This window comes from Phalaenopsis equestris, unplaced genomic scaffold (assembly GCF_001263595.1).
Source record: "Phalaenopsis equestris unplaced genomic scaffold, ASM126359v1 Scaffold000002, whole genome shotgun sequence".
Lineage (NCBI taxonomy): Eukaryota > Viridiplantae > Streptophyta > Magnoliopsida > Asparagales > Orchidaceae > Phalaenopsis > Phalaenopsis equestris.
In genome coordinates, this window is record NW_018164444.1 from 80,951,139 (window position 1) to 80,964,211 (window position 13,073).

The 13,073-nt window shown below is 33.5% G+C and overlaps 1 protein-coding gene across 1 annotated transcript in view; it reads right to left on the minus strand.

Moving 5' to 3' along the window:
* The window catches only part of LOC110027552 (succinate dehydrogenase [ubiquinone] flavoprotein subunit, mitochondrial), a 35,196-nt gene extending 22,404 nt beyond the window's left edge, over positions 1-12,792 (minus strand). The window contains exons 1-6 of the mRNA XM_020729042.1: positions 12,601-12,792; positions 12,287-12,452; positions 11,431-11,586; positions 7,040-7,127; positions 6,325-6,471; positions 6,094-6,234 (exon numbers count right to left, since the gene is read on the minus strand). Of these exons, the coding sequence (XP_020584701.1) occupies positions 6,094-6,234; positions 6,325-6,471; positions 7,040-7,127; positions 11,431-11,586; positions 12,287-12,394 (640 nt within the window). The 5' untranslated portion in view covers positions 12,395-12,452; positions 12,601-12,792. The remainder of the gene's footprint in view (positions 1-6,093; positions 6,235-6,324; positions 6,472-7,039; positions 7,128-11,430; positions 11,587-12,286; positions 12,453-12,600) is intronic.
* Positions 12,793-13,073: the final 281 nt, after the last annotated feature.

A 13,073-nucleotide genomic window follows, 5' to 3' on the forward strand; every position in this document is an offset into this window, starting at 1 on the left:
ACATCCTTATCCATTCTGATCTATCAGTAGAAGCAATAAGGTGAAATATATATGAGCAATATTCACTTATTTATTCAGGTTTACTTGTTGGTTTATTTTGTTTGGATAGTTGTATGAACATTGATTTTCAGTTTTTCTGACAATCATGTTGGTCGAATTGTTTGTTCTTGCCTCATCCTAAATGTAGAGTAATATTTTGGGGGAAAATATTGAGCATTGTTTTTTCTCTTTACTTTATATAATATTTTTACAAATATAATTAGATATATTTTGCTACACGATTGAAGTTTGCATGACAGATATTTTTATAAATAGAATTGCATAGATTTTGTTGCACAATTGATGTTTGCATGATAGATAAGTTAACAAAATTCTTACATGTTCTGATCAATCAATAGAAGAAATGGGATGAAATATATATGAGCAATGCTCATCTGTTTGTTTCAAATTTATTTTTTAGTTTATTTTGTTTAGATAGATCTGTGAGCACTTATTTTCAGTTTTTGTGACAAATTATGTTGCCTGAAATGCTTGCTCATGCCTCGAACTCAATGTAGAGTAATACCTTGAGGGAAGAATGTTGACCATTGTTTTTTTTTAATTTATTTGAGATTTTTATAAATAGAATTGCATATGATTTGCTGCACATTTAAAAGTTTGCATTATATATAAGTTGGCAGCATCCTTACATATTCTAATCAATCAGAAGAAGCAATAGGGTGAAATATATATGAGCAATGCTCATCTATTTGTTTCAGATATCTTTGTTGGCTTATTTTGCTTTGATAATTATATGAGATATTGTTTTCAGTTTTTTTTGTAACTTATGCTGGACAAATTTGCAGAATGTTGAGCACTGTTTCTTTTTTTGTATTTTCTACAATTGAGAGTTTTATAAATAAAATTGCATATTTTTTGTTGTATATTTGAGCATGCATGATAGATAAGTTAGCAACATCCTTATCTGTTATGATGAATCAACAGAAGTAATGAGATGAATTATATATGAGCAATGTTCATATGTTTGTTGCAGATTCCTTCATTTTTATTTTGTTTGGATAGATATATGAGCATTGGTTTTCAATTTTTAAGAAAATTATATTGATCGAATTTTTTATTCTTGCCTCCTCATTGTGGAGTAATATTTTTGGGGGTAAATTTGAGCACTATTTCTTATTTTTATAGTTTTCTTCTCCTGAAATTTTTATGAATAGAATTGCATATATTTTGCTTCACATTTGAAGTTTGCATGATAGATAAATTAGCAGCATCCTGACTTGTTTCGACCAATCAGTAGTAGCAATGGAAGAAAATATACACGAGCAATGCTCATCTGTTTATTTTAAATTTCTTCGTTAGTTTATTTTATTTGGATAGATTTATATTATCTTATTACTTCGGATGTTTTGTCGGCTCATTGATTGTCTGGTTTTCGTTTAATATGAAACTTTTAGAACATGATATTGTGAAATATTTAGTAGAGCAATGAGGGAAAAAACATAACAAATGACTCAACCGATTACCAAATGTGACTTGAAAAAAATTAGTCCTGCTATTTTGACACATATGTTGTCCGGTCTTTATGCTTATATAACACAATTAGTGATCATGGATGAAGCTATCTTTGACATCTATGAATTGATTTTGAACACTACTTTTACTTTTTATTTGACATATGGGTCATGTATTGTTGTTTTAAATGTCAAATTATGTTGACATATTTCTTTTTTTACTTAGATATCAGATGGGTAAAAGAAAAAAATGTGAAATATCTGCAATTTGGGATAAGGAGAAGAAGATAATTTTCTACGATTGACACTTAAAAGAGGTAAACAAGTGCAATAGACCAACAACACATTTCAATAAGGAATGCTGGGAAAATAAAACCAAACACTTCCAAGAAAGTAACCGGTAAACTGTACAACAAAACTCAGTTGAAAAATAAATGGAATCAGCTTAAAAAATATTAGATTGTGGAAGAAGCTCAAGAGAGGGGTCGCTGATTTAGGATGAGACCCCATTAGAAAAACAGTTGATGTACCAGAGGAGTGGTGGCAAGAGAAGATTTTAGTAAGTATAACATCTTATATTCAATATTTCTTAATTTAAAATTACACATCTTAGAAGACTAATTTATCAATTGTAGGTTTTACCGAATGCAAAGAAATTTAAACTTGTTGGCATTAAACCCGAGCTGGAGGAGAAGCTAGATACTATGTTTCTTGGTGTTGCAGCAGCAGAGGCCAACGTCTGGGCCACAAAAAAAGAGCCCACCCCTAAAATGGATAAGCCTTAATGTGCTCATTTGAATGAGATCTACGAGGAACAACCGAAAAAAAGGGAGGAAGGGGAGTCCAGTCACTCCAAGCGACATGCACCATGGGCACAAAAAAGGAAAAAGAAAAGTAAACTTGGGGCAGCTCATCTATCCCAGCAGATATCAGAGAAGGTGACAAACTGCACAAGCATTACTTTGAGTGTCGACCCCGCTCTTCATGCATACCCAACAATGACAAACTCGGTTCCATAAAATTTCAAGGACATGCTCTTATACTTATTTGATATAAAGAGGTCTTCTTCACCTTGCTCCCTGAACAGAGGATTTCTTATCTCCATTATTTTTTAGATAGACTGACTAGTTATATGTCATGCCCAGATTTTTTTTAGTTGTCGGTACTCTGGCAAAGTGACTATTGGTAATATTTGACATTCTTGTTGTAAAATATTGCTTGTGTACTATTTTTTACGTTTGATTATTTTTGGATTTTTGTAGTTTTAAAACTTTCATTGCGCACATTTTGAGCATTTACCTGTAATGAGAATAACATGTTCCTTTGAAATAAACTAAACATTATTTTTTCAGATAAATAGAACCACCAAATGAGGAGATTATAGAGATAGTTGAGCAAGCTACATTTATTATCAGCACAGTTTGTCTGATTCATGAGTACTACCGGAGACACATTTGTAAGGCACCTTGTGTTTCATCATCGGCTGTGGGAGACAAATGGGTTGGTAAACTAATGGAAGCTCATTCAAGCCGAATTCACGGTATGTTTCGAATGTCAAAAGCTATTTTCTGTGATTTATTAAATGAATTGCAGTCCAAATATAGTTTGCATGGATCTTCGCGATTTACATCCTGAGAAGTCCTAGCTATCATGTTCTTCATTATGTCGCATAATGAGCTCATTCGTGCAGCTTCTGAGCGTTTACAGCAGTCTACAAAGAAGATGAGCAGGTATTTCCATGTCGGGATTAACTCTCTAGTTAAAATGGCTACAGACAACATCAACCACTCGACCCATTTTTTGCTCAAACACCTCGGGAAATTGGTAGCAATTTGAGGTACATGTCGTTTGTTGATCTCACTCTCTATTTATCCTTCAATTAATTAAAAGAAAGTTATAAATAACTTAAATTACTTTTTTTTTTATAATAAGGTATACATAGGAGCAATGGATGGAACGCATGCTGACGCACACGTGGAGAATGAGGATAACATAGTCTATATTGGTAAGTGTAGAGATGCTACACAGAACATATTAACAGTATGTGATTTTAATGTGTGTTTCACATTCGTGACAGCTGGTTAGGAAGAGAGTGCACGCTACAGCAGAATCTTTAAATTTGCAACTTGGCGATCTGAATACAAATTCTCGATGCCTTGCCAAGGTTGGTATCTTCAACTAATCTGTCACTATTATATTTTTGTTTGAACTAATCTAGTAATGTTATCATTATTAAAGAAAGTATTGTCTTGTCGATTTGGGAAAACCATTGTAACAGGATTTTTTGAAGTCATTTTCCGACACGAGATATTATCTCTAACTTTGAACAGTGATTAGAAGGAGGAATGAGTTGTTCAACAAAAGACATTCAGTATTACGAAATGTTATCAAGCGAGCATTCGGTGTATGCAAGGAGTGGGTCATACTTCGAGATATGCCTACATATTCTTTAAAAAAACAAGTCAAGCTAATTGTTGCAAAACCTGCACTCCATAACTTTATACAAAGGCATTTATTCAGAGATGATATGAATTTCTGGGTCTTAGATGATCATCCTACCTACATGCCTGGGGAAGCTAAGCAACATCAAGTCAGACCTTCGGTGTAAGAAGAGGAATGTAAGACGAACGAGTACAATGATTCTGAGGGAGAAAGCGTCGAGGAGATGTTACAGTTGAGAGAGGAGATTACTGATGCTTTTGAGAATACAACGACCTTACATAAATCATCTAGTTATTTGTAGTTGATTATTCATATTTCATGTTCATCTATTTCTCTAGATGTATTTTTTTTAAATATATATATGAGACTGTGTACCTTTCTTAGTTTTTTGCACCGATAAACTTTAATTCTTAATTTTAAGGCTGCTTAAATTTTTTTTAGAATTTCTCAAATATTATATCAACTTTTTTTTTAATTAGAGCAATATTGTATTATAATAATAGGAAATATGAGCTCAAGATCATCAAGCAATTAGAAAGTTCTACTCTGTTATTGTAGCGACAGGTGTGTTCAATACCAGTCCAGGAGAGAAGGTAGCTACGAGAGAAGATTTTATTCTTGTCCCAAAAACAAGACTCCTACAGATTACGACTACTTCTGGTGGGTTGATGACATTAACGAAGTACTTTCAGACCATGATAGTCGAGGACAGATACAGGCATGGAGAGAAGATTGTCCCGAAAGCTTGATCATCAGGATTGTTGATTACCATTGTTGTTCTCGTTATTGTAGTTATTTGCTTCAAATAGCTAATTTTTTATTAGAGTATTTTGGACAAAACTGTCAGTTTTTAGCCTTTTCAAACTCTTTTTATTGTTTAACTGAATATTCTAAAAACTACACTTATGTCAATATATTATATATAGGGGAAAAACAATCTTTCTCGGCAAAAAAAGTAGCAGCACGGCAAATCTCTCAAACAGATATTTGTTTCTTCATCAGCAGCTTTCTAAAAGCTCTTGAAATGTTGCTTCTATAGAAATAAGCATTACAGCAGCTTCTTGAAAAAGCAGCAGCCGCCCCAAAGGCACCGTTACTGGGACAGGGTTATGGAATAGCAAGGGAATAAGAATATAGGCAATCGACGGCGTTTGGAGTGGGATAGATGACATTCAACAGTTGTCCCCGCTGAAAACAATGAAGTTGATGATGAAACGATAAAATACAAACGATGGGGAGATTCACCACCTGTTCCTGAATAAGCTACAGGCACCTTTTGTAAAAAGAAGATGATACAAAACTCTCTATGGCAGATATCATATAATAAAAACTTCAAAACATATAAAATCAAGAAAAAGTTCGAAATGTAAAGAAAAATCAGAAATTTAGGGCCCACAAGGACTACCAACAACAATAGGAAAAAATTCCCTGATTCGGTGTGAAACAAGACGGAATCATGTTCGTCACACTTGCAGGATCTCGGGAATCGCGAAATCCTGCATAGGCAGGATTGCGAGATCACAAGATCTGTGTTCACTCTCTTCGCTCTCGTTCAATTCACAAGATCTTACGAGTGGCCCACATCAATTACGCAACAACGAAAAGATAAAAGAACACAAAATAACATATGAGAAAGTAATATGAAAGACTTAGCACCAACTATGAAGAAAAACAAGGGAACTCACAATACAAAGAAAAGAAGGTTAACGAAACGAACACATAACACCACCCAACGAGAGGGAAAAGCTACTAGCTAACCAATTTCAAGGAGAATAAAAAAGCTAGCTTTTTAATTATTTCGACATTTCGTATCATCTCTGTAAGAAAAACATCTAAACCTCATAAATGAAGAGGGCGAAAGTGAAAGTACATCAATACACTGACTAATGAAATGTAGTCCAGCAAATAACAAAAGACTTCAAAGGCATAGATATCAAAATAAAGATAATCACACAGAAGTACAGTGTACGTAGCAAAACAAGATGGCTGATCTAACTGATCAACATCAAAATTCTAAATCAATATATAAAAGCACCTGTATAATTAACCCATATATGTGAAAATTAGAACTGGCTTTCAAACAATAAAGAAAGCGAAGTATTTTCAACAGACAACAAAAATAGCTTTTGTGAGAACCTACCACTACTATCCATAAGAAGATCCAGTGCAAAATATTCAACAAAGAACTGAGTGTTATGCTTCATTGCCTGGCCATAAAGAGTGTGTAATAATGCATGACCAGTGCGATCAGCAGCACAAGCACAGCGATAGGCTTGGCCACCTGCATGTGTAAAACAAGTTTCATGACAAATGATATAAAAGGGTGACACAAACAAGAAGTTAGAATGGCAAAAAAATTTTAAGAATAAACCTTTTCCAAAATTCAAGCTTTGCCCCCCAAAAGCACGTTGATATATTTTTCCATCTTCTGTTCTAGAAAATGGCAGCCCATAGTTTTCAAGTTCAATGACTGCCTTAGGTGCCTCTCTACACATATATTGAATAGCGTCCTGATCACCTAAGGCCAAACAGGACATTCCAAGTTGGTTAAATGGAACAATATTGCAGTGCTAAAAAGATCAGATATCAACGAAAGACAGCCACTAAAATTTTATACTTCTGCCTTTATAAAATTAAAAAAGAAAAAATTCAACTCAGAAAAATTTATTTAGAGTGATTAGCGAATAAAATTCAAAAGAAAAAAAGACTGAACGAGCACACGATAGAAAACGCACAACGAGAACAACAGAAAATGATAAAGGTCAATATCACCAAAAGACGCCATAATTCCACACAACCGGCATCACATATTCAAAACAGATTAACAGAACTTTCAATCTTGTAATGCTAAATTGGATTTTTAAAAAAATTTGCCAAGGGTACAAAAATGATCACATGTTGATCCATTGGAAAAAAAAATCAACGGTTCAAAAAAATATTTCCACCGTATTTTAGAGAAGGAATGGAAAAGAAAACCTCATTGGATGTAAGTAAAACATCTAAATGACAAGAAGCCTCCATGGCAAGCAAATATATATCTATATGTGTGTGTGTGTGTGTGTGTGTGCGAGAGTTAACAAAATTACCTAACCAATCACTTCCTTTGACAGTGTCATACATGTGCCATCTCCAATCATCCTCACTCATATTTCCCAATGCTGCATTAATCCCACCCTGCATAAGACGCTAAAAAATAAATAACAATAAAATAAGAAGAAATCTCACTTAGCTAAACGCATCCCGATATTGGTGGCATGATCTTCACAAAATTATGGCAAGTCATTAACACAGCATTAATATACTAGTTTTAACATTGCAGTCTACCATTCAATGGGAGTGTCAGGTTTGAGTTCCGTTGAATAAAAGCAGCTTCCTTGATTAAATACTATTTTATTTAAGTCAAAAAACTTCTGGAAATGCAACTACTAGGGTGAGATACTGTAGCAAAGGTTAAATAGCCATGCCAAAAGCAACTGAACGGTTCATAGGAGGTCCCAGATAGAAGATAAATCAGTAATATCAGCCAAGAAAAAAAGGATCCAAGTTTCACTTCACTAAAGTTTGTCTACGAAAAATGGACGCTTCGAAATTGGCACACTCTGAAACAATATATTATAGGGAATTTTACAAATGTATCACGCAAATGTTATGTATTTAGATATCTCACACCACAACATTCATATTTACATGCATAGCACTTTGGTGCTTATCTGTGCATGAAAAGGTGTAATTCGATTTAAAAACTGGTAATAGTGTGATTTTTCAAGTGATATTAAAGATTAGAGTTTTATGATTTTGAATATGAAAGTTTAGGTGTGAGATATGTAAATCCATAAGAATTGTTTGATATTTATCTAAATATCCCTATATTATGAAAGTGTAGATTGCACAGTAGACACCACTTCTGCTCTTATCCATGTGGGATTGTACCACTACTTGTTTTGGGTCTATTTGTCGCAAAAGATCTGCTATGGGATTCCTAATAACATCTGATATTGTTGTTTTGCATTTCAGGGGCTTACCCATGACCCAACAGTTTCTAATTATGGAATATATTCGGTGGTTAAAATTTCCTAAAGTTTTGGGTAAAGTTTAATTATGTAATTGAAGGTTGTCTAAAATTAGATTAGTTGACCTTATCTCAACGTCCTCTACTTGTTAAAACCGAAAATCTCCTTTCTATTTCTCCTACCGACTCGCAAATTGAACCTTCCCTCCCGCGAGCACCACCTCCTGATCATGCAAGTCTTGTAATATTTTTTTTCTTTCCTTCTTCCTTCACAACTGAGACTCTTGCTAGCAAGTTATGAACACCTTACTCTTTTGATCGTGTAAATCTCGCGATCCCACTCTTTGTCACCTTTCTAATTGGGCTTCCCGCGTACGATAATCCCACCTTTATTTCTCTGATAGTTGTCGCCTCCTCGAAATTGCAGGCCTTTCGTGATTCCTTTTCTTTTCTCCTCCTGAATTCATGTGATCTTGCCCTCACCACCTTTCATTTTTGTAGATCGTGCGATCAACCTGTGCAACCTTCCTGCTTCGCAGACTCGAGCGATCTCCAAAATATTTCTTTCAATTTCTCCTTTCTTGCACTTCTTTGTCGCCTTAAGTAAACTCCTTTCTCCCTAATTTAAGCAGAGCATGGCTAGGACATCGAACGGCTCATCGTCAAACACTCTCTTACAACAGCCTGACCACACCAATCGAGCCTCATCTCTTCTTCCTAAAGTCTTTATAGCCACCGCCTCCCTTGCCTCCTTTTTTCCTTCAACTTTATGGCTACCCATCCTCGTCACTGGTAAACTACTTACTGTAACTGAGGCCTAGGTGAGCTCACTCCTAGCTTTTTACTTCTCTTTCTTTGAGTAATATTATTATCAAATTTAAAAAAAAAATAGATTTATTATTTACTTGGAAATCTCACTGGCTTGGAATAATGTTAATTACAAGTCAATCCCTACACCTAATTTGATAAATAATTAATATTGATACATTTAATTGCATAATTGTTAAATTTTGGGGATTCTAATTTGTACAGGATTTGCTAGTCAACGTCGATTGAATTAATAAATTTGAAGTTTGGAGTTGATCACGAGGTAAGTAATTGTTTTTTATTAAAGCATAAATTTATTATTCTTAGTTAGGGATATTAATCATTGTTATTTGAAATAGATTCATAGTTATTTCATATGATTGTCAGTTATGTCCTTAACATTTCATTTTTTATAAGTTTCATTTATTGCTCATGATGAAGTAACCAGCTGTCTTATTTGAGTTGATCCTATAATTATTATATTTTATTTTCATGTGTTTTACTTGCATAAATTTGTAAGTCATACACAACCTACATGAAATAGCATATTACTTGCGTATTTATATATGAAAAAATTTGTATGCTTGTGTGTGATAATGTATAGGTCAGTGTACCTCTTTCAGATATTAGCTAGTCGGGCCAGCAAACTTACAAAGTAAAGACTACACAGAAAATTAATGAATTTCCTTGAGTTGGAATTCACCTTCCCAGTTTAAAGGTGTGGAGTGTCAGTGAAAACCGACCATATAAATAAAAATGAATTTGAATGATTAAAATTTTGATTTAAAATAATTGTATGTTTTCTTATAATAAGTAAATATATTTGACGTTTACAACACTCTTGTTGCCTAAGATGTTATATATGCACACAATAGTTGTCCATATTTGTTATTTATATTGTATGTCTTATTCCTTTTTATTGATATTTTAATGATGTTATTTACTAAATTTGATTTTTCAAACTCACCCGTTGATATTTTTATATAACTTATTTCACTCAAGCACCTACAGAACCGTCTCCACAGGCGTAGAAATTCCAACTTTAGATTTATTTTTAATATTTTTAGTTTTGCATTAGCTATTATATTTTTCCTTCTCGAGTTTAGTAGTTATTTCCTTATTTTCATTGTAATTTCTTTCAGTTATTTTATTGTTTCCTTCAGTTGTATCAGTCATATGAAATTTATTTATGAAAAGAAATTAAATGTCTTTTCTAGTTTATTTTTATTATTGTATCTATACGATAATTTTTTTAATAACACAAAATCGGTTCAATTCTTTTCATTATGCATTGTATTGTCAGTGTGCAGTCTTCCGAACCCAAGGTGTGATACTACTAACTTAATAATGAGGTGTCTTAAAATATATGCTCTGAGGCATGCAAATTATAAATTTTAATTAAATAAAATTTCTCTTCCAAATTTTGTGTGAAAATTAGATGTTTAACCCCTTCGAGTGTGTGAATATACAACTACCCTAATTTCTTACTTTTGTGAATTTATGTCCTCAACTTAAATTATTCTAGGTAATTTTGTACTGGCTTACTGATGTGTCTGATATGGTTTAGATTTCATAAAATTGATATTTTATTTTTGGTGATTAAAATAGATTTTTTGCTTATTTAATTTTTCAAATCTTGTATTGATATCTTTGAAGTTATTCGATCATTACATTATCATTTGAGTTTTAAGCCTCTTATTTAGTGTTTTCATTCAAAGAAGTAAGTTTTTAGATTATTGTGGTATGTGTTCTCACCAATTCTAAGTTTCCTTGAGTGATTTTGCAAAACAAAGAGAATTTTATAACTAGTGTACCAAAATGAGTTACAAAGGTTGTTTGGTGTTCATTGTAGGCAGAATTTAAGAAAGTTTTAGCTTAAATCCTAACAGACTGAGTTTCAGAAATTTTAAAGCCCCTTGTTTTGCTAAATCTTGTTTCTGCTCCAATATTAGTTAAAAACAGGATTTGCTAAATCTCACAATTCACAAGATTTAATGGATTTAAGAATTTCTCCTCTCCTAATTTTAAATCTTGAAAAACCTTGTCAAACAATTAGAACGGAGTTGGCAAGATTAGACAATTGAGATGCTAAATAATTTTTAAGTTTTGATCCTCTCGAGATATTACTAAATCTAAATTTACGTGATTAACTAAATTATCTGAATTAGATCCTATTTGTAGCCAAGCAGCAACCTAACATAAATTTTATGTCTATAAAGAGACATGCTCTCTCTATATGCAGGTGGAAATCACTGAGAACAACTACATGACATATTATCGTGGAAATCATCTCCAGAGTGAATAGAGAACAGCTACATGACATATTATTGCAAATGCATAGCTAACAAAAACAAAATCGTTAAAGGACCATTAATTTGACACATTTACTGGAATCAAATGCACTTTTTCTATCCTTAGAGATGCAGATCATATTTCGTACATGCTCGACGGCATAGTTATGCACTTTTCGCTTTAACTTTTTAAAACAGAATGCAAAACACAGCCTTTCAAGAACAAAATCATCAGAGGTATCAAGATAGTGGTTAGATCCATTCATTCAAAAAAAAGCTATGTATTTAAGCATGCAACTCCATACAGTGCTTTCAACATTAAAAAACGCCTATGAAGGGTAAAAACTAGTGGCAGAAAGGGAACAAGTACCTGTGCAGCAACAGTATGAGATCTAGTGGGGAAGAGCTTTGTGATGCAAGCAGTATTGAAACCATGTTCTGAAAGTCCAATAGCTGCTCTAAGCCCAGCACCACCAGCTCCAACTACTACAGCATCATATGTGTGATCAACAATGGTGTATGAAGACTGGACCGACACAAAATAACAAAGAGAAGCAAATTAGTACTTTCTTAGAATAAGAAAAGTGAAACTAAGATAATGACTGTTTAACCAAGACAGTGAAAAAGAAAAAGCAAACTTTTCAGCCTAAGCTCATACAAAAAAAAATCCAAGACAAACCAAATAAAAGAGAAAATTAAAAAAAAGTTCCATATATAACACAAAAGTCATCAAAATTGCTAAAACAATCACAATAAACTCAATGGTTCTTGTGGAGCTTGTAATTTCACTTACAACACAAATACCTCGAGGCTGTTAAAATATGATTAGGGGTGATAACTTAGAGCTTCTAAGCATTGATTCAACCTTCTCGGACATTAACATTTCCAATGCTTATATATGAGAGGCTCCATTTCAATTCAATTTTTCTTTTAATTCTCTTCAATAAATGCTGCACTTCTCCCTACAATGTTGTCACAAATGAAGAAAGAAGCACCCCTTTCAATCCGTCAATGACATGCTGACTTACGAGAAAATAAAAATCTCCTCCTCTACAATCAACCCAACAAAAGAAAAAAAGCGACCCGAATAATATGGGCTATGCGAAGGCTACAGGACGGCAGATTCAGATCACAAAAACAGTAAGGGCGTGTCCATCAAACAGACGTAGAATCTAAACCCAATCATGCATCATAAATCCCAAAGCAATGAAAAAGGGCTTAGTTACCGAGCCAGTGGAGAAAAACCTCGAAGAACTGGAGACGATATCAGTCCCAACCGATACTTTCTTCGAGGAGGAAATACGAAGTGCTTGGGAGAAAGCTGCACGCCACATTGTTCTCGCTCTAAAGGGCTCGTTAGTATCAGGATTTATCAAGTACTTATGCTAAATCCTGCAAAATGGTGAAAATGACAAAAATAAATCATCCCTTCTATCAAATCCAGTTCTACATCCGCATCGCTCTGAATCCCGGATCCTTAAAATAGTGTAACTTGGCGGATTTAGAGAATTTAGACGAATGGAAACGAGGGTAAACTTACCTCTGCCGGCGAGCTTCCTTCGCGACTTCCTCCCTTCCTTTTCGTCGAGGGTTTAGAGTTCGGGAGCTCGTCGTGGAGGGTGTAATCGATGCAGAGCACAGGCCGCCACTACTTTCTTCAAGAGCTGTCGTCGCAACTTCTTGGCCGCATTTTTGGTCGAGAGTTTCTGGCAGGCACGGAAGACGAAGGGGAAAGGAGTGCTCATCAGTTAATTTGTTTGATCCAATTTTTTTAAAATTAAAATTATTTAATTTAAAAAATATTTAAATTTATAATATTATGATTTGCTTCAAAAAAATATATATTTTTTTATATTGGATTGATGTTGTCTTAATTAATAGTTAATTAAAGTGTTCATTATATTTTAAATTGTATGATTTGGCTAGATGATTTTATTATTTAATTAACTTATAGAATTTATTTTACTTTTATTTAAATTTATTTTCTATAAACTATTATTTAATTAATTTGGT